Source organism: Kogia breviceps, chromosome 3, assembly GCF_026419965.1.
Source record: "Kogia breviceps isolate mKogBre1 chromosome 3, mKogBre1 haplotype 1, whole genome shotgun sequence".
In the NCBI taxonomy this organism is placed as follows: Eukaryota; Metazoa; Chordata; class Mammalia; order Artiodactyla; family Physeteridae; genus Kogia; species Kogia breviceps.
Window position 1 is genome coordinate 146,483,168 of NC_081312.1, and position 27,320 is coordinate 146,510,487.

At 39.5% G+C, this 27,320-nt stretch overlaps 1 protein-coding gene across 1 annotated transcript in view; it reads right to left on the minus strand.

Moving 5' to 3' along the window:
* Window positions 1-27,320, minus strand: part of UNC13C (unc-13 homolog C) — a 607,361-nt gene that overhangs the window by 170,547 nt on the left and 409,494 nt on the right. Inside the window, exon 18 of the mRNA XM_059056161.2 lies at window positions 22,730-22,815. Within this exon, the coding sequence (XP_058912144.1) occupies window positions 22,730-22,815 (86 nt within the window). The remainder of the gene's footprint in view (window positions 1-22,729; window positions 22,816-27,320) is intronic.

Genomic DNA, 27,320 nt, shown 5'->3' on the forward strand with positions numbered 1-27,320 from the left:
GCCAACTACCACATGAGAGAGCTTGGAAGAAGATGCTTCATCAGTCAAGCCTTCAGATGAGATCACAGTTTTGAATGACACCTTGATTTCAGCCTTGTAAAATACCCTAAAACAGAGGTCACAGTTGAACCATGCCCACACTACTGACTGTGGTAGGCAAAATAATGAACCCCTCAAAATGTTCAGTTGGAATTAAGTTTGCTAATAAGATGAACTTAAGATAGGGAAACGATCTTGGATTTCTAGATAGGCTCAACATAATCACTAGGATACTTAAAGGTAAAAGAGGGAGGCAGAAGGGTCAGTGTCAGAGTGATGCAGTGTAAGACAGACTTGAATAAATATTTCTGGCTTTGAAGATGGAAGGTGGCCACAAGGCAAGAAATGTGGGAAGCCTCTAGAAAATATAAAAGGAAATGGATCCTACCCTAGAGCCTTCAAAAAGAAAAGCAGCCCAGCCAACACATTGATTTAACCCAGAAAGACCCACATCACACTTGACCTACAGAATTGCCTGAAATAATCATTGTTTGAAATACTAATTCTGGGAATATTTTGTTACACAGCAACAGATATCTAATAAACATACTCTGTCACACAGAAGAAGAATCAGCTACTTTGTAGTCTTTCTCTCTGAACACCCCACGTGCCACCAAAGTAGTCACTAAAGTTTTGACCTAGAGTGTTCCATAGAGCACAATAGCTAGAGCAACTGAGCTAAACTAACTTCTCAGGAGATGGAGAAATTCCTCTGAACAGTGTCACTATGAGGGACTACAAATACTGAGAAAAGAATAACCCAATATTATAGGCCTTGTTTGTCTTCGGGTCTTTTAATGTGATCTCTCATGCCAGGTAGTACTTGTAAGACGTTCTTATGTTGGGTAAGAGATGAATTTTTTTTGGAGAAGTCAATTTTTTAAAAAAATTGAAGTATAGTTGATTTACAATATTATATTAGTTTCATGTGGACAACATAGTGATTCAATATTCTTATACTACATTTAAAGTTATTATAAAATATTGGCTATATTCCCTGTGCTGTACAATATATCTTTGTTGGTTATTTATTTTATACGGAATAGTTTGTTAATCCCTTACCCTCACCTTGTCCCCCCTCCTCCTTCTCCCCAGTGGTAACCACTAGTTTGTTTTCTTTATCTGTGAGTCTGTTTCTGTTTTGTTATATTCATCCCTTTGTTCTATTTTTTAGATTCCACATATAAGTAGTAACATACAGTATTTGTCTTTCTCTGTCTGACTTATTTCAGTAAGCATAATACCCTCCAGGTCCACACATGTTGTTACAAATGCTAGAATTTAATTCTTTTTAATGTTTGAGTAATATTTCATGCTGTATATATATAACATCTTCTTATCCATTCATCTGTAGATGGGCACTTAGGTTGCTTCCATATCCTGGTTATTGTAAATAATGCTACTATGAACATTGGGATGCATGTGTTTTTTCAAATTACTGTTTTCATTTTCTTTGGATATATATCCAGGAGTGGAATTGCTGGATCATATGATAGTTCTATTTTTAGTTTTCTGAGAAACCTCCATTCTGTTTTCCATAGAGCGACACCAGTTTACATTACCACAAATGATGTACTAGGGTTCCCTTTTCTCTACATCCTTGACAACATTTGGTATTTGTGTTCTTTTTGATTATAGCCACTTTGACAGGTGTGAGATGATACCTCATTGTGGTTTTGATTTGCATTTCTCTGATAATTAGCAATGATGAACATCTTTCCATGTGCCTGTTGGCCATCTGTAGGTTTTCTTTGAAAAGTGTCTAGTCACATCTTCTGCCCATTTTTTAATTCGGTTGTTTACTTTTTGATATTAAGTTGTATGAGCTGTTTATATTGTTTGGATATTAACCCCTTGTTGGTCATATCATTTGCAAATGTTTTCTCCCATTCCGTAGGTTGTCCCTTTGTTTTATAGTTTCCTTTGCTGTGCAAAACTTTTAATTACGTCCCGTTTGTCTATTTTTGCTTTTGTTTCCTTTGCCTTAGGTAACAGATCCAAAAAAAAGATTGCTACCATTTATGTCAAAGAGGGTTATGCCTATATTCTCTTCTAGGAGTTACAGAACTACATAAAACTGTAAAGTTCCAAGTCTTACATATAGGTCGTTAATCCATGTTGAGTTTATCTTTGTATATAATGTGAGGAAGTCAAACCTCTGGTTTGATGGTTTCTTTAGTGGCATGCTTGAGTTCCTTTCTCCTAGATTTTGTGTATTTAATGTAGGTTTATGATTTGTGATTACTATGGAGTTCATATATGTTGACCTATAACTATATCTACTTGTTTTAAACTAGTCACATAAGTTCAAACACATTCTAAAAGATCTATATTTTTTTACTCCCCTCTCCCAAGTTTTGTGTTTTTGATGTCATAATTTACATCTTCATGTTTATCTCTTAAGTGTTTATTGTAATTATAGTTAATTTTATGATTTTTTTTGTCTTTTTATCTTTGTACTAGCTTACTTAAGTGGCTAATCCACAGCCTTGACTAGATATTTGCCTCTATTAGTGGGATTTTTCCTTTCCTATAAATTTTTGCTTCTGTTGTTTAATTTTCTTTTCCACCTAGAGAAGAACCTTTAACATTTCTTCTAGGGTTGGTTTAATATTGATGAATTCGTTTACATTTTGCTTGTCTAAGATGTTCTTTATCCACCTTCAATTCTGAATGATAATGTTACAGGGTAGAGTATCCTAGGTTGTAGGTTTTTCCTTTTTAGCACTTTAAAAATATCATGCCACCCCCTTCTGGCCTGCAAAGTTTCTGCAGAAAAATCAGCAGATTATCTTACAGGGGTTCCCCTATATGTGACTCTCTATTTTTCTCTTTCTCTTGCTGCCTTTAGAATTCTCTTTAACTTTTACATTTTAATTATATGTCTTGGTGTGGGTCTCTTTGGATTCATGTTGTTTGGGATTCTCTGTGCATCCTGTACCTAGATTCCTTCTTCAGGCTTGGGAAGTTTTCTATCATAATTTCATCAAATAAATACCTTTTGGCTCTTCTCTCTTTTCCTTCTAGAATCCCTATTATGTGAAAATTATTACACTTGATGTTGTTTCAGAGGTCCCTTAAACTGTCCTATTTTTAATTTGTTTTCCTTTTGCTATTCTGACTGGGTGATTTCCATTATTCTATCTTCCAGATCACTTATGCGTTCTTCTGTACCACCTAGTCTGCTCTTAATTCCTTCTAGTATGTTTTTCATTTCAGTTACTGTATTCTTCAGCTCTAAATGGTTCTTTTTTATATTTACTAGTTCTTTTTAAAAATTATCACTGTGTTCATCTATTTTTTCCCTAGTTCAGTTAACATTATTACTATTGCTTTGAAACCCTTTATCTGGTAAATTATTTATCTGTTTCATTAGGTTTTTTCAGGGTTTGTTTTTGTTGTTGTTGTTATTGCTGTTGTTGTTCTTTCATTTAAAAGATTCCTCTGTCTTCCCATTTTTTCCTTGACTTTCTCTGTCTCTATGAAATTAGATTAAGCAATCACCTATCCTAGTCTTGAAGGAGTGTCCTTGTGTAGAAGTGTTCCTTTGCAGTCTGTGTGTGCCCAGTGGCTTTGGTGGGAGAACTGGACCTGAAATGAGTATGAGTCACATCTTCCCCCAGGGTGTGCTAGCAGCTATCACCTTGGTGGGAGGTGGGGCTGGAGATGGAGGGGTTAGAGCTAGAGCCAGGTGTGAGTTAGGGCTTCTCCTATGCTCAGTGGCCAAAACTGCCTTATCAGGGGTACAGACAGGTCCCAACGTGCAGGAACAGAGGCCCTGAGGTTTGGGTTCAAGCTGGTTCTGTTCCCTGTAAGTGCTCCTCCCTCCCAGCATCAGCACCTTTGCCCAGAAGGGAGCAACACTGGAAAAAGAGGAGGCAGAGTAGGTTCTTGGCATGGGTTGAGACCTATGCTTTGGCAGTGCCTGCAGACCAGAGTTCAAGACTGCTTCCAATCTGCCACCTGCATGAGTGCCTTCACCCTGTTCAGATGCTGTGCTGGGTCAGAGCCAGCTCTGTCCCCCATACCTGCACACTCTCCTTGGCAACAACAGCCTTTGCCCTAGTGGGGAGCTGCTCTCTGGAGCAATGGGGACTGGAAAGGTCCTCAGTGTGGTCAAGGGTGCATGCTGGGGCAGTTTCTGGAAATTGGCCAGGGTCCCAGGCAGTCTCAATCTTCTTCCTCCACCATGCTTCTGGAGCAAGCAAGTGTGTGCATGCTCTTCATGGGTGGACTCCAAGTTTCTCACAGCCTCCACCCCCCCATCCCCACTGCCAATCTCACTGATCTTCAAAACCAGCCAAGAGGACTCATCTTCCCAGTCTCAGACCTCACAGCTGGGGTGCCCAGGAAGTGGTTTAAACTGCTCACTCCCCAGGGAGGATCTCTAAGCCTGTGTAATCATCCCCCTTCTTTTTCCCTTCCTATGGGCGCAGGTCCTGATATGATCACATTTTTTCCCTTCCAACCTGACTCTGTGTGGATCTTTCTTTTCAGCATTTGTTGTATAAGAGTCTTTTTGCCAGTCTCCAGTTTGTCTTCAGTGAGAACTGCTCCACATGTGTGTGAATTTTTGATGTGTTCATGGAGGGGAAGGTGAGCTCAGTGTCTTCCTACTCCTCCATCTTGATCTCCTCTGGGATGGTACTTCTTCAGCCTCATATGTGAGTGGTGATTCTTCTGTGCTTGTAGTTTTCCCGCTTGCAGATGACTTACCACTAGTTGCTTCTCTTTGCCTCTGAAGAATCTTCACACATACCTCCACCCCATAACCTTGTGCCAGCTTTCATTCATTTTGCTTTCTGCCTTTGTGTTTCTCTAAGCCCGAGAAGTGGTTCTTGATCATCATTTTGTGGCACCCTTCCATCTATACAGTGATTTATGAGGCATGATGCAATGAAGATTTTATTCATCATAATGATGCTACTAAAGTTTATAGATAAGTTACTTCACTCTTTTTAAAAGAAGAAATTATTATTTTAGGTCTTGTATTATTAATATTATTATACATAGTGTTTTATTTTAAAATATATTAAAATAATTTCACTCATACTCTCTTAATGCTAAAGTTGTTCCTACTGGGAGAGAAATGGCTGGACTTTCCTGCAGCACATGCCATTTGTGTAGCTTGTCAGCCTCAGCTCTAGTTGGACCTATTTTGAAGTCAGGATTGGCATTTTGGAGCACTCCAATGACAAGTTGTGTACAGTGCACTGAAGTCTCTTGGGGAGTTGGAGAAGAGGGTTCCCAACACAGAGCACAGCACAGTGGACTCACCTTCTCCAGCAGACATCTCTGTTCTGTCTCTAAACTGCCTCTCATGCTCCAACCTGCTCTCTCCAGCATCAGACTGTCACCAGGTATAATCTCTGTCTTCCTCCCCGACTAAGCTTCTAGAAATGCCCTCCTCTTGCCCCTTTTCAGCTCTTTTGCCATCTTGAATAGCCCATTGTTATGAGATTGATATAAGTCTGAGGTTACACCACCACAAGCCACTCACAGGTAGTTTCTTAATAGGGTGAAAACTATCTGCATCTTGTTTCTATTATGCTTTCAAGGTCTGCTCTAAAGCACAAAGTGACTTTAGACAGGGCCTTTTCCCTTCTTCTCAAGTTATAACCAGTCATCATACATAGTCTATAACTGGCAATCATCCCAAGAGAACCAACAGGAGGTCATTCGTTCAGAGCTTTCCCTGGAACGTCTCCAAATAAAAAAACATGGCAAAAGCATGGTTTCTGAGCTCCTTATCAGGAGAAAGTTTCTGGAAAGCTGGTTTATACCAATAGTCATCACCTTCCTGGGTTTTCATTGTCGCCAAAACATTTTCACTTGCTGTGTATTGTGAATCTCCAAACAAAGACAAAGTTTCTTGATCAAAATATTAACCCAGAAGCTATAGATATTTATATTCTTTGATTCCATCTGTATATCTGCAGGCACTGTTGCACATGTGACTGGTTTGATTTGATTTAATGAGGAGAGTAAATTTTAAAGTTCCAGAAGTAAAGTCAAGTAGTTTAGATAATGTTCATGTATTGCTAAATCATCTTGTCTTCTTTAATACCTACCAGGAGCTGAAAGGCAGCAATTAGGATCTTATGGCCAAGCTATTTAAATATTTATATTTCCCATTTAAATTGAGTTTTTCTAAACTAATTTTAACAATTACTTTCAATTTGTTATTACTAATTTTTTTTTTTTAACTAAAACTGCTAATAGGGAAGAAATGAGGTTTTGTTCGTTTTTCTTTACTTTTCTTTTTATTTTCCCCCTATCTTTTCCCACATGAGATGTGGCTAAAAGATAAATAGCAGGAAAACAACAGAGGGGAAAATGAAGAGTTAAATACATATTTTTCATATGTGGTAATTTACTATGTTATGCTATTGACATATGCAAACCCATTTCTTTGTTTTCAGCAACTGACAACTTTATTTTCTTAATTGCACTCTTACTACATTTTCCTCCCGGCAATTTTGACCTACTACAGATTTCACATTCAAATGCTCCATTCAAATACCTTGCCCAAGGGATGTGATAATTGGCCAGGAATATCTTAATTAGTTTTAAGAGAAAAAATTGTTATGCTTAAATGTAACATTCTCATTATAGGTATTTAAAGAGTTAGGTACACAAAAACAGGACCAAAATTGTGTCAAATTCCCAATTATTATGGGGAAATTATGTCTATACTCTATTGGTATTTGAAAATTCATGAATATGGAAATAAGTCTGGATGTTCTTTTGTGGGATTTAAGTCTTACTGCTGTGTATTTTTAAACGATTCAAAATTTTCTATTTGATTACCTATCATGTTCTAGGAGTGAGGATTCAACTACAAATGGGATTATAAAGTTTCTGACTCCATGAAGCTTGTTTTTAAGTTTAAAAGCAGTGTTTTTAAACTGCTGGCCCAATTCAACAATGGGTCATAAAATCAATTTAGAGCACTATAACTAAAATTTAAAAAATATATATATGTAATTTTAGTTAGTATATTTACATATATATATATATATATATATACACACATATAAACTGAAAAACAGAATAAGAAATAAATTTTGAGGGTTTATATTACCTCTACACTTGTCAAGACTCCATGTGTCATGAAACTTTTGTTTTGGTTGTGTGTGTATCTGTGTGTTTATATATACTGTGCTATTGTAAAAATGTAGTTTTTCCTTTGGATTGTGACCCAAACGCTTACAAATAGTTCCATAAAAGAAAGAGAAAAAATTAGTAAACAAGTGAATAAATAACTAGGCTAAATAAAATGATTCAGATACAGTAAGTGTTTGAAAGAAAAAATGGGGTGGATTTTGTGGGAGTGGAGTGAGGGATGGGATGGTCAGGGTAGTTTATGAAAAGGAATGAAATGTGAACTAAGACCTGCAGGGTGGGAAAGAGCCTGCTATACAGAGAGCAGGGAAGAGCTTTATAGGTGGAAGGAAGAGCCAGTGTGAATGCCCTGCTGTAGAAGCAAATCTGGCCCAGATGAGAAATAGGCATGAGGGCAGTGTGGTTACAAATAAATGAGAGGGAAAGGGAATGAGATGCATTTGGAGGGTGAATCGATTCAGACTACACAGAATGTCATAAGCCATGGTTTTAAAAAAGTGGGTTTTGGTTGACTGAAAGGGGAAGATTTGGGAAGCTTTTTATGCCAGAGAATGTCTTGACCTAATTTAAATTTGTGTGGGTTAGTCCGGATGTTATGAGCACAGTGGATTAAATGTGCAAAATATTTAGGGGGCTATTACAGCTGTCAAAGCAAAGGAGGTCTGTGGCTAGAACTAGTTGGAGGTAGTGGAGATGGAGAGAAGGGTACACAGCTACGTATGTTTTGGAGGTAGAACAAGTATCGTTTGCTTATGGATATCTGTGTGTTGTGTGTCTGTGGATGGTGGTAGACTGAGAGAAATAAAGGAATCAAAGATAATATCTAGGGCTTCCCTGGTGGCGCAGTGGTTGAGAGTCCGCCTGCCGATGCAGGGGACACGGGTTCATGCCCTAGTCCGGGAAGATCCCACATGCTGCGGAGCTGCTGGGCCCGTGAGCCGTGGCCGCTGAGCCCACGCGTCCGGAGCCTGTGCTCCGCAGCGGGAGAGGCCACAACAGTGAGAGGCCCGCGTACCGCCAAAAAAAAAAAAAAAAAAAAAGATAATATCTAAACACTATACAAATGGTGGCATCTTTTGATGGAATGGCAAAGGTCAAGACAGGAATAGAATTTGGGTGGAGAGGTTTTAATTCTAGAGGTTCATTTTTAACAAGTAATTTTGAGATCTAATAGACACAGTTTTCATCCACAGCACTGATTCAATTTTATAATTATATATTTGTGTAATTATTTGCTCATTAGAGAGCAAAAAGTTCCTCGAGGCGGGGGTCATGACTGTTTTGTTTATTTTGTGTGTTGTATTGATCCTTGCTTTCCCAGCACAGAGCAAGCATGCAGGGAATATCTACTGACCTAATGACATATAGGTGTTGTTATTAATGAACACTTTTATGAATGTCAGTGATGGACTTTCCTTTGATGATCATTTTTTTTCAAAGAAATCAAGTTTTAACAGAAGAAAATTTCTACCTGCCTAATAGTGAGGCAAGAACAATGAGATGTCTTTACAGAACCATGAAGCTAGGGTCATTGACTAGTTAATCACTTGTTTCTACACACCAGCCTTCTAGAACAGTTGTTTCTCACACTTTAGCACACATGAGATTCATTTGGAAGTCTTGTTAAAATAGGGAATGCTGAACCTTATGCTCAGAGTTTTTTATTCAGTAGGTCTGGGTTGGGTCTGGGGATTTGCATTTCTAACGACTTCCCAGGTGATACTGGTAATGCTGGTCCAGGGGAAATCGGCTCTAGCAAGAAAAGGTTCTTAATCTGGGGTTCACAGATCCCTAGAAAAAGTCTACAAAAGCGCTGTGGGGGATTTACATACACATCCCTGAAAAGGTATATACACATTTTTCATGTATATGCTATGTGCATATTTCTGGTGATAGAGCCTGCATATTTCATCAGGTACTCAAAGGCCTTCAACACTTAATTAAGAGTAGTGGTACTCAATGTTGGATACATAAGAGAACTCCCTGAAGTCTTGGCTCTTCTATTCAATTGCTGTGTGACTTTGGGCAAAATACTTAACTTCTCTGTGCCTCAAGTTCTTCATGTATAAAATGGAGCTAATATAATAGCACCTACCTTATGGGCTTGTTATGAAGTTCAAATAAGTTAATATTTGCATATCATTTAGAGAAGTACTTAATAAGTGCTAAATAGGTGATTGCTAAATAGGATTATAAACCTTAGAGTATTCTTTTTTTTAAAGTCTAGGATCCACCCCTGGTGATTCTAATGTACAGCCAGGGATGACAACCACTGCTCTGTAGTGAAAAGAGAGCAAGAGATAGATGAGTGCCTTTCTTGAGAATGTGCTGTTAAATTCCTCTCAGCGGAGCAGACTTCCCTTCCCAGAGGAGCTTTGCTAGGAAACTAGAGAGGGCTAGCAAGAGCCCTAGCATCTTGGAAATGAATTTTTTTCCTAAAACCTCAAGAGCTGGTTCATGCTGACCTTTTTTCTTGTGGTAGGGGGAGGGGCTGAGGCAAAGCAGCAGAAGGAAGAAAATTGGTTTTATCCAAGCTGATTATTTCTTTTGTTTAAAATCAATGCAAACAATAAAAGGCTGTCCTAATATAGGAAAATGCTAACATTATAAAGAAATGATCAGAGAGGTAAATACTAACTGTGTGAGCAAACCAGCTTTCGAAATGACACCAGTGACCCTTGCCTCCTGTAGTTCATGTCCTTGTGTGCTCCCTCCTACACTGAATGCAGCTGAACTGTGTGATCAATAAGATATTGCAGAAGGGACAAAGTCTAACTTCCCAGGCTAGGTTGGAAAAGACATTGCAGTTTTCCCACCCTTTGTCTTGCGTTGTTCACTCTGAGAGAAGCTAGCTGTCACACAGAGAGGACAGTCAAGCAGTTTGTGGAGAGGAAAACAAAGACCTGAGGCCTCCCACTAACAGCCCATAGTGGCTTAACAGCCACGTGAATGAGCCACGTGGGAGAGCCACGTAGGAAGTGACTCTTGCAGTCCATCAAGCTTTCAGCAACTGCAGCCCTGGTTCCTATCTTAACTGTAACCTCACAAGAGACCCCAACCCCAAACCTCCTATTCTGCAGAAACCATGAGAAATACTACATACTGATTTACGTTTTAATTCACAAAGTTTTGGGATAATTTGTTACACAGTGATACATAACTGATGAACTAAACTTAAACTTTTATTTTTTAGATGCCTGAGTTGAGAGTTTCCCTTTGGCTATTTTGGTGCCACTACAGGTGATCTGATCATTTGAGTTTTCCTAATCCTTTAAGCCCACTTAAGATACAAGGAAATGGTTAGCTAGTAAAATAGGCACACTCTACGGGTAGAGAAAGAGAACCCAGTCTCCTGCTTTGTGTTTTCCTGAGGCCTCACATCCAGAGAGAAAAAAAGTAACAAGACTCTTGAGCTGTACCAAGCTCAACAGTTAGGGGTCAGCTATGCAGGAACCTGAATTGAGTCGACAAAGTCTAATACTATCTTAAAAGAAAAATGCAGGAAAGCTCAACATTTCTTAGGAGCACAGATGGCCAGATTGCCAACCTAAACCCCCCTGAGTTTTTGGTGTCCACTGCTGTTCTTTATTTCAAAACCAAATAAACCAAAGAATAATGTGGGAAACGAGTAGATTTTTCCTGGTTAAGACTGAGTTTGGGCTGAGAGAAAATGACCATGAAGACCTTTAAGTGCTATTTATATACTGGTCATATAACAATTTGAAATAGCTGAATAGGTGATGCTCCATCACTCGGTTCTAATAAACCAGGTTACTTTGCTTTTAGAAAATAATTTCCATTTACCTGAGATTTTGCTGAAGTTCACTACTGCGGGGAGACAGACTTAAAAACTGTTGCACTGAACCTCAGAACATACATGGGATGTGTCTGACAAAAATATTTGCATATGCAGCCAGAGAGATCACATCCATAGCCTAAACTAACTTAGACCTGTTTTTGCTGTGTGATTACCTTCTGAGTTGAAGATTTGGGGACCCAGAAAAAGTGGTTCATCAGTTAATTACATCCTACTCTGATATGCTCACTTCTGTCCAGGGAACACAATATAGTACTCAGATCAGCATATTTTAATTAATTTTTACCAAAATAAGGCGAGTTAGTAGGTGATTACAGGGTGAGATCAATGATAGCATTACAAACACTCCTGAACACTTATTTTTTTCTTTCCTGTTATCTAGAAGCCAAATATTGTAGTCAGCATGTTCTAGATCAATTACACACACAGCTCATCCTCTCTGTCTATTCCAGAAATACAAAACAAGCAGTTTCAACTTAATCATGCGGGGCAGGGAAGAGGAATTGCCAGAGAGGAAGCAACTGAGAAATGCATTTACTCTAAGTGTGAGTAGGGCTCGGGGCTCCCCAGTTGAGGTCATTGGAATGAACACTGATGCTTTCCTTTAGAGTAAAGATGAAACGAGGCAAGAAACCCCTAACTGTCTGGGAAATAACATGTTTAGAAGGTGAAAAGCAGAGTCAAATAAACTTCATGTCGTTTCCGTTTTATTTCCTTTTAAGTGTGTGCCCACTTCCAGCTCACCAGGGTAAGCAGGATTTAGTTTGCCATCCCCACCCCTCCCAGTTTTTAATTTTAATGCTTTTTCTCCTTATTCTGATTTCAGGTCTTTTGGAAGGGATAAGCAAGATGTCCCAAACACCTTGGTGTGTTCAATCTGCTGGAAAGTCCCGAGTGTACCAAGTGTTCGAGAGGATAATAAAGAAGGGGTGAGGGGGCTTCCCTGGTGGCGCAGTGGTTGAGAGTCCACCTGCCGATGCGGGGAGTGCGAGTTCGTGCCCCGGTCCTGGGGGATCCCGCGTGCTGCGGGGCGGCTGGGCCCGTGGGCCATGGCCGCTGGGCCTGCGCGTCCGGAGCCTGTGCTCCGCAACGGGAGAGGCCACGACGGTGAGAGGCCCGCGTACCACAAAAAAAAAAAAAAGAAGGGGTGAGGGACTCGTGGGGAGTAAGAGGAAAACATAAGACAAGTGGAGGAGGGCGGGGCTGAAACCCATCTGTCTACCTTGGTGTTGCCCTGGTTTTTTAACATCTACTTTCACCGATTTCTATTTCCCTATTAAATTCCAGGGGGGTTGGCATTTAAAGGTTTTAGACTTTAGATTATATAATTTGACAGCTAATTTTTATTAACCAGCCTGTGAAATCTGTTTGATGGCTAAAATTTGGCTCTAACTCATAGAAGTAGAATTTTACCATATGTTTTGTATGCTGTGCTTGCTAATGTGAAATAGTTTGTCATATGTTGGGAAGCCTTTGGCTAAGGATTGAATCTCAAAGGCTTATGTGATGAAAGACATCTTGTTGAACTGAAGCTTTAATATGCTGTTGCCCAAATATCAATATGGACAATTCAAGTGATGAATAATGTACTTTAATACAGAATGTACTGGAAATTTATAGAAAGTTTTAACAATGTGCATTCCTGGGCTCTAACATAGATGAAAATCACTCTGAATCATGTAGTTAACCTACACACATATTCATATACACACTGTTTTAATGCATCTTGTATTTTCATTGAATGATTATTTATTGAGCCCCTACATGTGCCAGGCATCTGTTAAGGACTGAATATGGTCAATGTGGTCCCTTCCCTCAAAGAGGTCAAAACTTCATATAATTGAGAATGTCACTAGTAAGACCATCTATTCTACTTAATAAAAATTTTCTTTAAAATATATATGAAGCATGCTGGACAGTTAAATGTGGAAAATACTGTTATGCAAAGCCTTACCAACATCCCCAGTTAAAGTCACACTGAAAAGAAAAATAAAACATAAATAGATGGCAAAGCTAGTTATCTCCTTTCTATAACATTTAGCTTTTACAGCATTAAGGTTTAAAAAAAGCATTAAATGTTTCAAAATACATTGAGTTTTGCTCTATTCAAAATAATAAACAAAGATTTAAAGAAAGATGTAAACATTAGAGGAAATTTATTTGCCTTTGTTGTAATTTGACTCCAAGGCAAAAAAATGAAAAATTACTTGACATGAATGGTGTATGAGCTTCTATTTTTCCTTTGAAGAGGAGATTAAACAAAATAAGAAACTTTTTCATTCTTTTCTAATGAAGGTTCACTTTCCCCTATGTTACTGAATACTCCATGGACTCTTCTTAACCTAAGAATTGTATGCCTACTTGGCTGAGTCATCAATATCTTTCCTGTCATTTTTCTCCCACTGAGTTTCATGCTAATGGACTTGGCCCAGTCCATTCCCTTCCTCCCTTTATTTTCTTGAAAATTACTTTTTACTTCTCTTCTCCTTTTAAAAATTATTATTTTAATTCTTCTTTTCTTTCTCTTTACTTACACACTTTAAAAAATTGATATTTACAAATCGGTCTGCTCCTTGAACTTGTTTTTCTTTCCTAATTTGTTCTTACATAGTTGATGCATCCATACCATTCCTCCACTTTAACTTTTCATTATAAGGGATATTCTTCTGACTTACTTATATATCTTCAAAAATCATTGTGCGTTCACTGGTCAGAATGGCCACCATGAAAAAGTCTACAAATAACAAATACTGGAGAAGGTGTGGAGAAAAGGGAGCCCTCTAACACTGTTGGTGGGACTGTAAATTGGTGCAGCCAGTATGGAAAACAGTATGGAGGTTCTTCAAAAACTAAAAATAGAACTACCATATGACCCAGCAATCCCACTACTGGGCATATACCCAGAAAAGATGAAAACTCTAATTTGAAAAGATACATGCACTCCAGTATTCATTGCAGCACTATTTACAATAGCCAAGACATGGAAGCAACCTAAGTGTCCATCAACAGATAAATGGATAAAGAAGATAGAGTGTATGTATGTATACACACAAACACACACATACACACACAATGGAATATTACTCAGCCATAAAAAAGAATGAAATAGTTCCATCTGCAGCAACATGGATGAACCTAGAGATTATCATACTAAGTGAAGTAAGTCTGACAAAGACAAATGTTATATCACTTATATGTGGAATCTAAAAAATGACGCAAATGAACTTACTCACAAGACAGAAATAGACTCACATAGATAACAAACTTGTGGATACCAAAAGGGAAAGAGAAGGGGGAGGGACAAACTAGGAGGTTGGAATTAGCAGATACACATTACTATATATAAAATAGATAAACAACAAGGACCTACTGTATAGTACAGGGAACTATATTCAATACCTTGTAATAACCTATATTGGAAAAGAATCTGAATATATACATTTAACTGAATCACTTTGTTGTATACCTGAAGCTCACACAACATTGTAAATCGACTATATTCTAATTTTTAAAAAATCATGTGTGTTTAGCTCAACAATGAAAGAAGGCACTATGTTGATTATACATTCCCTAGATTAGCAGTTCTTAAATGTTAGCATGCATCAGAATCACTTGGAGATCTTATTTTTTAAAAAAATCAAAAACAGATTGCTGGGCCTCAATCTGAAACAGTAGGTGTGGGGTGGGACCCAAGAATTTGCATTTCTAACATCTTCCCAGGTGATGCTGATGCTTGCTGGCCTGGGAACCATACTTTGAGAACTACTGGCCTAGTGAACCAGGAAAACTTAAGAAGTACCAGTAAAAACACTTTGTTCTTTTTTTTATTTGGGGGTGTGAGGCAAATATAACACAGGATCCCTCAAATAAGCTGCCACATATAAACTGATACATCAATCCAGAAGTCATGTTTCAGTTCATGGTTTGACTCATGTGACCTGCAACTTAAATGAATAGAACTGGTCTTTTTGCAATAATGAACACTGAGAGTTAGTAAGCATTTCCTTTTGTTTTGTTTTCATTTTTTGTCCATTAATCTAGACTTGGAAATTCTGTGTGAAGATATGTCAAAACAAATTAGTGGGTTGCTGTAGCAATGCAGGTGGGGACTGATGAACAGAGTGTGACTGGAAGAGGTATTTCACAATTTGTTAAGGAAGCAAAGCATTATAATCCTACCGTCTTCTCTTACCACATACAAATGCATGAGCAACACACACACACATACACACACACACTGTTTCTGTGGGTAAATCAAAGGTATTTAGGGTTTTTTTTTCCCACATCTGTGATTAGTAAAACTTTCCTAGAACTGCTACAACCACAACATGTGGTAAAAGACTACATACTTAGAAAACATTTCTCCTTTATATGAGTGATTGTAACTTGTTTGTGTGATTTGTGCCAAATTGTGACTGGAAATTTGAGTTTGGGAATGGAACGTATATCTTTGCTTTTGTCTGTTTGTAGACATAGGCTTATATTCATGCATGCATTCATTGATTCATAACATTTTTTATTAAGGGTCAGAGAAAGGGAGAGTAGGAAGATTCATACAAAGAAGAATGAGAGCTCAGGGCATGGTGGATGATATATCTGTGAAGTAAAGCACAAGCATAAATCGTACAATAGGAAATATTCAATATTATGGGAGAATAGGGAAGAAGTACATATTTCTCAGGGAAAACTTGATAGAAGTAACATTTGAATTGGACTTTGAAGAATGCATGAGTCTTTGCTGGGGATGGAAAGTAGGAGAAAGCCTGGGTGGGGGTGGGGGGCATCATGCACACCTCCTGGGGAATAAACTTGTATAAGGATTTCAGGGAAATTTTAAACAGATGGATGTAGGTAGAGCATATAGTATGTGTATGGAGGAAAGTATTAAGCACTAGGGATGAAATCAGGTACAGAAAGGAGAGGAGGGAGCTGGTGTAAGCTAGGCTAAGGCACTAGCCTTAGTGGTCCAGGAGGTGTCTACAAAGGAAGAACCATATCAGTGAAGGCAGAAGCAGGGAAGGTAATGTGTCTGAACAAGAACAGCATTAAGAATCATAGAAAAGAAAGTTACTGATAAGAATTTCATATAGAGAGCTTTTAGTATAGATGTGCTAATAGGATGCAGAGAAGAGAAGAAGTCAACCATGATTTCCCAATTTTTAGTTGAAGCAGCTGTACTGTTTATGATGCTATTTTATAATAGCAGGAATGTAGAAGTGTCTTAAAGTTGTGTTGAACTGTCTCTATGGCATTCTGGCAGCCATTGCCAAAGTACCTAAGTCTTAGCAAAAAGCTTTCAGAACAGGAACATGATTTATTAGTCATATAAAATATAGGATAGAATTTGTTCAGGTATAAGACATTATCCACTAAAAGCTAATATTTTATCAGTAAGTATTGTATTATATCTTTGAGTCATTCAACAGTTGTTTCCGGACAAGAGTAATATTGAAGATTCTCAACAGGATGAGGGAAAGCTACCTGTCATCTCTCCTTGGTTGAGAAATACCAACATCTCTGTTATTTATGGGAATTTCTGTACCTCTGAGGAGTGTTGCAACAGGGAAGGACACCAAACAGGCTGAGAACCACTACTGTACGAAAAGGAGGCCAGAGAGATCCTTTACAAAGTACTCCCAATCTTGGCTCCAACCACAGTCTCTGAAGAATATAGAGGCATAGTTTTAATCTCTGTCATTCCAATAAGGTTAAGAAAGATTGAGAGGAGGAAACAGGAGTTGAAAGAAATCAGTTGTTTCCAGGGATGTTTTACTGATTGCAGAAATTAGTCAGAAGCCAATCTTTTCTACCAAAATATGAGGATCAAGATAAATTGACAACCAGTGATTTGTGAGAGTAAACTTAAAAATCAGCAGAAAATTACTGATAGGAAGACAAGAAAGGTGACGAGTATCAAATAATAGTTTGAGGGTATGAGCTAGACCAGAAAGATGTTAAGGACGAGAATATTCTAACGGAGGCTAGAGAAATTCATGGGTCAATAGTTCAGTTCTTGCCGTATAGCCAAAGTGGTCCGCGAGACCAGGAGAGATGTGACCGTGACTTTGTGTTCTCATTGTTTTTGTGCCTACAAGGTCAAAGGCAATGTTCTAAAAGGCACAGGGTGGCCTGAGACCTGTATGTGGGTGAAGGGCAATAAAAAAATTATACTTCTTTGAGAGAAGGCCTCCAAAACTAAATGTAAGAGAGTAAGATATTCTAAAGGTATTCAATATGCAAATACTCAAATTCATACATCAGGAGAAGATAGTGCATGGAAACGGCAACAGTTGTGCTTATTAGGATGATGAGATAGTGAAAGATTACAAAGGCAGTCTAACAATTTTCACCTATTGATGAGGGCCAACATGTTAACTAAGCAGCAGACCAGAAAGACTGGTGATAAAAAGATAGAATGTCCAGTGTTAAAGCCTTGCTGCTACTCTGTGTGTCGTGCACTAACCAGATGCCTGGGCATCATCTCAGATTTTGTTAGAAATGGAGAGAACCACCTACCTTGCCCCCCAAAAGGTCTACTCAACCAGAATCTGCATTTTAACAAGATTCCCGGGGACTATAGTGCACATTAAAGTTTGAGGAGCTCTGAGCTGGGAGACTTTAAATAAGGCCAGGTGAAAGATGATTGTATTTTGCATATCATAATTAATTCCATCTCTGCCTAAGTTAATTAAGTAAAACAGTCATTTTTAACTTATCTATTTTCAATGATTTTAAATTATTTTTCTATTCAAAGATTCATCTGAGAATTGGCAAATGCCTTAGACACTCTTCTCCCATCCCATCCATCCTTACAAGTGGATGCAATTTCAGAATATAACTTAAAGCCCAGCCACAAATTTCAATTTAAGAAGTAGTATTTAAAGAATCCCAAGCACTCTTCTACAGAATTATTAATTAGAAACCACCTGAATGCTTGTGGACCCAATCCACCAACTGGCTGCTATCTTGGGGCCTAGCTGGGTTTGCTCTAAATAGAAACTGTGAAGGCACCCACATATGTTACACAATCAGGGCCCTGAACAGGACTGCCTTGACTGCCAGGCAACCAAGTTCTATGGATACCAAGATGACATATACAACGTGTGCCATCAACTGCAATTGACAAGTAAAACTTTCAGTCACAGGCATCTAGACATTTGGGTGGTATTATAAATCATCTGAAAGTTTTTGTTTACTAAATTATAATCCTCAAGATTGTGATAATGGCTAATGTTTGAGTATTTATTATGCACTATGAACTAGGAAACTATCTGCTCCTCACCCCTGTATCTATCTCTCTCTCTTCGTTTCTCCTTAAAATAACCTTGTAAGGTAGGTATTTTTGTCCCTAATTTTAAAATATGGAAACTGAGACTTACTTTAATAAACTTTCCAAAATCATAGCTAACAAGTAAATGGAAAGTAGTGGAGCCTGAACTCATATGTAGATCTAACTTACTGCAAAACCTGTATTTTTACCAGCCAGGCTAAAGACTATAAAAGTCTTTAGAATAACTGCTTTAGAAAAAATTCTGCAAAACCAACTCTATTTCACTATAAAATGAAATATTTCATCAGGGACTTTTTTCTTCCTACACTACCTTTTTCACAGAAAGTACATCTTTTTTTGTAAAGTCTGTAAAATAATTTGTTCTGGTTCATTCAGCAAGTTATCACCAAAGTTTGATACTGCTTATCAAAGTTGTAAGGTAATTAATGTCAAATATGAAAACAAAATAAGATGGCTCATATAGACTGAGTAAAGTTGGGGGAAAAGTTATTTTATTTTTAAATTAAATTATTCTTTTCATAGCAGCTGATGAGTTCATGAAGTAAAGCAAAAAGCCGCATCAAAAAGCCTTAAGTCCATAAATTCTAACTCCCTTCTCTGTTGACCTGACTTCACCAGAGGTTACTTACAACTTGGGCTCAGACGCTTTAATCATAAGACAAACTATGTAGTCCAAAATATATAACGACACAGAGTCTTTCTAGACCAATAGCCTGAAGCAGTCCTCCACAGTCAATTAATTTTAATAACATTCTATAAGGCAAATAGGGAGAGTAAGAATATTACTATCACAGGCAAAAGAGCCTGCCAGAAGAATGTTTTTAAGTATATGCCCTCTATTCTGTGAGGTAGTCCAAGTCCTCGTTTTCTTTAACCATTATTATTCATGTCACATTTTAAAAAATGTCACAGTATGAAGTCATCTATTACATTGAAATGGTGAAAGGGAAGGATGGAGAGATAGGGAACAAATGAACATGGATTTGTAAACACTCTCCTAGGAGTTTTAAACCTTAAGTGACCCCTAAAGGAGAGTGTTTTGAGACTTTCACAGATCTTTCTCCATTTATATAATAATAATGCTCTCCTCCTATTAGCACCGTGATTTTGAAGTATAGTATATTTGAGGTATCATGTAATCCTCACACCAACCTGTGAACTCTTCTCACCTTTTTACTGAAAGGAAAACTAAAGTTTGGAGACATTATACATTAATTGCCCAAGCTGGTGCAGTTCATATGTGAGAAAGCTTTCTGAAACTGGGTTTCCCAGACTCAGATCTCTTGCTGCCTCCCAACTAGCAATACTACAAAAGTTTAGTTTGAACATAAGTATCTGGCTCTGTCTGCGAGGCTCTTTGTATAAGGTTGTCCCATTTGCAATTTGATTCAAGTAAACTAACACATACTAAGCTTCTATTAAGGTTCAGTGAATACAGAAATGACAAATACAATCTTTACACTCAAAAGCCTTCTCATCTGGTGTAGAAGATCATAAACCAGGAACTGCAATCTAAATTACTCCCTTACTATGCTCATTATGCCTTCCTGAAAATGAGTGTGAATGTGCAAACTAGTGAACTGGACACTTTAGGTGAACTGTATGGAATGTGAATTATATCTCAATACAGCTGCTATTAAAAAAATAAAATAATAAATTAAAAAAAGATTAAAAAATTTGTGTTAAGGAAAGGATTCTTGTCTCCAGAAAACCTAAGATAATCACAAAATAATTACTTACCCTTGATCCTGGACCTGACTTTAATAATACAATCTCAGCATTTTGGGATACTGCTTTTGCACAACATTATTAACCTCTAATCAATAAACATCCAACCAAAGTTATGGTGCTTTACCTGTAGCATTTCTAATTTCATTGTTGTTTCAAACAAACGTTATATTTTTTTGAAATTTACATTTCCTAACATAAATATTATACTTAGTTGTCTAAAATTACTACTTATTTTTTAAAGCAAAGGTAACATAAAACATCCAATAGTTGCACAAATGTTATATAAATAAAGATAGAGGTCCTGTCCAAACGAAATGTGCACTGGTGGGCAGTGCCACTGTGGAACGGTCCCAAATAGTCAAGTTCCTCTGAAATATGGGCAGGAGCGGCTCCTTGCCCATTGCCCAGCCCTCTGATCCAGTGTGAACTTTTCATTTTACAGGTGAGGACAACGAAACAAGAAGGTGTTGACCTCTTAAAATATTCCCAAGATCACACAGAAAAGGATCACAAACAGAACTTTCTACTGCTTTTTCTACTACTCCACTGAGTTGGGATTAAGTGGTAAAGTCTTCACTGATGCAACACATAGTTATTAAGTAGTTTCTATTTTCTAGGCTTCATTCTAGGCAATATAGACATGTTGATAAAAATCACAGGCAAAAAAATTGCACTGTGGCAAGGAAGACAGATAAGAAGTAAGCCCGAGTATAAACAGGTAAATAAAGGATAGTAATTAGTTGTTATGCAGAGGATTAAGATAAGGTTATTCATGGAGGTGACTTTAGCTCCTGAGCCCTACAGGGCTGCTTGTGAAGAGTGGTGGGAAGAGAAATCCAGGCAGTAAAGGAGCTGATGAAAAAGCCCTAAGGCAGGCATGAGCTTCAAGTGTGCTGAGGAAAATAAAGGAATCCAGGATAATCCTATGTGTTTGATTTAAGTAACTGGTTGAATTCTGGTGTCAGTAATTGCAATAGAGATGTGGGGGAAAGAAGCAGGTTTTGACAGGGGAGATTAAGAATTCTATATTGATCCTAAAAAAGTTTGAGATGACTGATAGGCAGTCAAGGAGGGTAGGGGGTGTGTCGGGGATAGGACTAGGAGAGTAAAATGCTTTCTGAAGAAACTGGTTCCTGTCTGACTTATACATTTTGGGTCCCAAAGAGACAACTGAAGCAGAGTGGTATAAAAGGTTATGGTTGGTAGGAGGCAGAGGTAGAGAAAGCAGGATTGATCAATACAATGGAGAAGGAACGCTTCACTGCAGAATAAGTAGTTTGCATCTCTGAGCAAGTTCTGGTATAATTTTAAGGATAAATCCTAATTTATCTAATTAGGTGGTAGACCCAGACTTTACCAGAAAATCAGGTATTCAAATCTATTGTGTACCTTCTTCTTCAAATAAGGAAAAGTACTGCATGTTAACTCTGTGTGCCCTGGCAAGAAGCTTACATTTTAGCAACACTAAGAAAAAAACAGTGGCACAATGAACACAAACTCTATCAGTCATCTTCCACTCTGCGGTCCCAATGCCTGTTCTAAGCTGCCAATCTGAACAGGACATGTCCCTCCTGAAATCCCTTTATAGTCTGTCGTTTCTCTTAGCAGAGAGTCAAACTCCTCATCATGGCCCACAAGGCAGCACATGCTGGTCCCTGCCAATTTCTCCAGCCTCATTTCTTGCTACCTCTTGCTCACAGGACCAGCTGAGTTCTCTTCTCAAATGAACTGTGTGCTCACTCTACTTGTTAATGCTTTGATCTTGACCAGGACAAGACAGAGATGCTTCTTGCTCAACTCTTCCCGAAGTGAACTCCTACTTATACTTCAGGTCTTTGTCAAGATAACACTTCCTCAGAGGAAGTTCCTCTAGAAAACCCGCCTTGCCCCCTTGTCCTAAGTCTGACTTAGGAGTTTCACCTCCAGATATTCCATCATCTTTAGCACTGACCACCCCCACGTTGCGACCGTCTACATATTTGCAGCTGTCCTGCATAATTTTATTGAGGTCAGGGACCATAGCTGTCCTGTTCATTGTTGTATCTTCCATACTGAGTGCAGTCTGGGCATTTAGCATCTAGGGGCTTAATACACAGTGAATAAGTGCAAAGAAAACTTTCTACTAGATTTTAAATTCCTAGAGAGCAGGAACCCTAGGCTGGTTAAACATACTACCTCCAACTCTAAACACAAGGTGAGTGCTCAAAGAAATTTATACTTTTTCAACTGAGAGCTGCATTTCCCATGCTTTACATCTATGATTTGAGTATATTGAAAGTGGAATTTCTGGTGAAGCGTCCTGCCATTGTCTTTGCACCAGCTTTGGCCATATTTTAACCTGCCCAGCCGTTGGATACCATACCATTTCTAAGTCTAGGTAGACAAATATCTGAACTAATATTACTCATCTACCCTCTCAATATGGTCTGATTTATGCCATACGTATTTATGCCATAAAGTATTCCTGCATCTAAACTTTGTCCTACAAATGAAATACTCACTATTATCCTGCAACTTAGACCATTTGATTTAAAATGCATTTCTTCAGGGCTTTTAAATACTTTGCGATCTTTATCTTTCCACCATGTGGAAATAAGTTTCAGAACTAAACTGATCACAGTGATCGATGTTTTGATGCAACAGTTCCTTACATTGAAAATCAAGAACACAAAATCAGAATTTAACTAAAACGTATACTCATAATAAGTTTAAATATTTGTACTTACCTTCTAGTGCATCTTTCATATCCTGAGCAAACAGGGTCCACATAATTTCAGCACTTATTTTTCCCATGTTCAGTTCTTGAGGAAACCTAAAACCAAACACATATATTAGTAGATCAAAAAGAAAAATGTGCCTGAAAAAACAAAACACTTTACATTAAACAGTCACCACAGTAATTATTACATAGTTTATAAATACTTTTACTTATGAGATTTCTCTTTATAAACTTTCAGGGGTAGGGAGAAAAAGCTGAGCACCAGAGTGTGGCGATAAAGACAATTACTGGGTGAAAGGAAAACAGACTTCATTACATCAGTGCTGATGTAATATTGCCCAGGGCTCCTGATGGATGGCTTATGCTGTGTGTTTGCTTGTGTCTAAAGAGCCCCTTTAGTTTTATCAAACACTTTGTCTTCGCATGTCTCAATTTGAGGATAGGCCAGATGAATCTGAGGAGGAGATACCATGTAACAGCAAAAACCACACCTCACATTCATCTGTCAGCCATTTTTCTCGAAGCAAACTTGAGTGCTCCCATTCTCTATTTGCTTAAAGCGAATTATTTCAAGAAAGATTCCTCACTCCTCTAGTAAAATGGCCCATGGTGTACCCATTAGTCAGGACTCCAGAACTACCAGGCAGGCTGTGTATTTTATTTTATTTTATTATTATTTTTTGTGGTACGTGGGCCTCTCACTGTTGTGGCCTCTCCCATTGCGGAGCACAGGCTCCGGACGCACAGGCTCAGCGGCCATGGCTCATGGGACCAGCCGCTCTGCGGCATGTGGGATCTTCCCGGACCGGGGCACGAACCCGTGTCCCCTGCATCGGCAGGCGGATTCTCAACCACTGCGCCACCAGGGAAGCCCAGGCTGTGTATTTTAGATCAAACAAGCTTAAACCAAAGACAAGATTCCTACTGCTGCTAAATATGTATTCTGTTTGTATGTGTTTTCAATCTCATGATAAGCCCAGTGAAAATAATTTCATTTCATTGTAAACACTCAGCCCATGCCAACATGCAAGACTGAAAGTATTTTCTGTTCTAACAAATATATATTATATATTTTATGCATTGAATGTATTATTTATAAAGTGCATGCATATAATTGTTTATATACATATACACAAGCTAACATATTAAGGAAATATATATATACACATATATATGTAAAGTAACAAGAATAACTTTCACATACATTTTTTTAAAGATTTTTTTGATGTGGACCATTTTTTTTAAAGTCTTCATTGAAAGTTAAGACTTTGTCTTCCTATGCAGGGGGTGCAGGTTCAATCCCTGGTCGGGGAACTAAGATCCCACATACCTCACAGCCGAAAAACCAAAACATAAAACAGAAGCAACAGTGTAACAAATACAATATTGTAACAAATTCACATTCTTTTATATCTTTGAGTCCAAATCAAAAAAAGAGAAAAGAGTAATATAACCCTGAATGGGATAGAAAGGGTTACTTAAGTAAATATGACCTCAATACAACCTCAACAAAGAAAAGACCACATATCCTTCATACTATTTCACCAAAGCACAGCATGTTTCATCAAATATCCTTTACTAATTTCCATCTATCAATTTATCTAATAATGTCAACTGATACTTTAAAACTTAAATGCAGATACATTATTTTTAAGTATTAAAACAGAACACTAGGCTCGAACCCACCCAGAAGTTGGAACACACCTCAGAAACCCACCAACTTGGGGGCCCAGGCCTGAGTCTAACTCCAGAAGCTCCAGCACACAGGCGATCGACTTGATTAGGTAGAGAGAGACACCCACGGTATGTGTGGAGCTCCCCGCGGCTCTGTGAACAGCACGAACTCCGGTGGGAACCCACGCCACGCGCCAGAGGTAAAGAAGCCTCTGCCATCCACAATGGTCTCTTCCAGTTCTGAGTGACGTGGGGTACGAATGAGCCTTGGCTGTGATCCCTGTTTTACATCTTTACTCCAGCATCTCTAGAGAACTCTGCAGACATTTCATCATCACTGGAAGGTGATGAAGTACTGATGAAAGAAACATCCCCTACTGATCCCCTCGTTGAAGCTTAGACAGAGACATCAGAAATACATCTACACGTGGAACTTCTCCTATAGAACACCCACCGAACACTGGCAGAAGACCTCAGACCTCCCAAAAGGCAAGAAACTCCCCACGTACCTGGGTAGGGCAAAAGAAAAAAGAATAAACAGAGACAAAAGAATAGGGACGGGACCCGCACCAGGGGGAGGGACCCGGGAAGGAGGAAAGGTTTCCAAACACTGGAAGCCCCTTCGCGGGCGGAGACTGCGGGTGGCGGAGGGGGTAGCTTCGAAGCCGCGGAGGAGAGCGCAGCAACAGGGTGCGGAGTGCAAAGCGGAGAGATTCCCGCACAGAGGATCGGTGCCGACCGGCACTCACCAGCCCGAGAGCCTTGTCTGCTCACCCGCCAGGGCAGGCGGGGGCTGGGAGCTGAGGCTCGGGCTGCGGGGGTCAGACCGCAGGGAGAGGACTGGGGTTGGTGGCGTGAACACAGCCTGAAGGGGTTAGTGCACCACAGCTGGCCGGGAGGGAGTCCGGGAGAAGTCGGGAGCTGCCGAAGAGGGAAGAGACCTTTTCTTCCCTCTTTGCTTCCTGGTGCGTGAGGAAAGGGGATTAAGCGCACCTCGTAAAGGAGCTCCAGAAACAGGCGCGGAGCTGCCGAAGAGACAGGAGACTTTTTCTTGCCTCTTTGCTTCCTCGGGCGCGAGGAGAGGAGATTAAGGGCACCGCGTAAAGGAGCTCCAGAAACGGGCGCGAGCCGCGGCTGTCGGCACGGAGAGTAGAGACGGGTGTGGGACGCTAGCGTTGCTGCTGCCGCCACCAAGAGGCCTGTGTGCAAGCACAGGTCACTCTCCACATAGCCCCTTCCGGGAGCCCGTGCAGCCTGCCACTGCCGTGGTCCCGGGATCCAGGGACAGCTTCCCCGGGAGAACGCGCGGTGCGACTCAGGCCAGTGCAGCGTCACGCCGGCCTCTGCCGCCGCCGGCTCGCCCCGCATCCATGCCCTTCCCTCCCCCCGGCCTGTGCCAGAGCCCCCGAATCAGCTGCTCCTTTAACCCCGTCCTGTCTGAGTGAAGGGCAGACGCCCTCGGACGACCTACACGCAGAGGCGCGGCCAAGTCCAAAGCTGAACCCCAGGAGCTGTGCGAACAAAGAGGAGAGGGGGACAGCCTCAGAAGCAGCGGATTAAAGCTCCACAATCAACTTGAAGTGCCCTGCATCTGTGGAAAACCTGAATAGACAATGAATCATCCCAAGTTGAGGAGGTGGACTTTGGGAGGAAGATATACTATTATTTTCCCCATTTTTCTTTTTGTGAGTGTGTATGTGTGTGCTGCTGTGTGAGATTTTGTCTGTATAGCTTTGCTTTCACCATTTGCCCTAGGGTTAGACTGACCCGTTTTTCTTTTCTTTTTTTTTTTTTTTAATAGAAATTTTTCTTCTTAATAATTATTTTTTACTTTAATAACTATACTTTATCCTACTTTATTTTGTTTTCTCCCTTCCTTTCTTCCTTCCTTTCTTCTCTCCTTCCCTCCATTCTTCCTTCCTTCCTCCCTTCTTTCCTCCCTTCCTTCCTCCCTTCCTTCCTCTCTTCCTTCCTCCATTTCTTTCTCTCCTTCCTTTCTTGCTTTCTTCCTTCCTTCATTTCTTCCTTCCTCCCTTCCTTTCTTTCTTCCTTCCTTCCCTCCCTTCCTACTTCCCTCCCTCCCTCCTTCCTTCCTTCCTTTTCTTTCCTTTCTATTTTTTCTCCCTTTAATTTTGAGCCGTGTGGATTAAAGGCTCTTGGGGCTCCAGCCAGGCATCAGGGCTGTGTCTCTGAGATGGGAGAACCAACCTCAGGACACTGGTCCACAAGAGACCTCCCAGCTCCACGCACTATCAAACGGCAAAAATCTCCCAGAAATCTCCATCTCAACACCAAGACCCAGCATCACTCCAGGACCAGCAACGAACAGTGCTGGACACCTTATGCCCAACAAAGAGCAAGACAGGTCTACAGCCCCATCCATTAGCAGAGAGGCTGCCTAAAATCATAATAAGGCTACCAACATCCCCAAACACACCACCAGACGTGGACTTGCCCACCAGAAAGACAAGATCCAGCCTCATCCACCAGAACAGAGGCACTAGTCCCCCCAACCAGGAAACCTACTCAACCCACTGAACCAACCTTAGCCACTGGGGACAGCCACCAAAAACAACGAGAACTACAAACCTGCAGCCTTCAAAATGGAGACCCCAAACACAGTAAGATAAGCAAAATGAGAAGACAGAAAAACACACAGCAGATGAAGGAGCAAGATAAAAACACACCAGACCTAACAAATGAAGAGGAAATAGGCAGTCTATCCGGAAAAGAATTCAGAATAATGATAGTAAAGATGATTCAAAATCTTGGAAATAGAAGAGACAAATTGCAAGAAACAGTTAACAAGGACGTAGAAGAAATAAAGAGGAAGCAAGCAACGATGAACAACACAATAAATGAAATGAAAAATGTGCTAGATGGGATCAATAGCAGAATAACTGAGGCAGAAGGACGGATAAGTG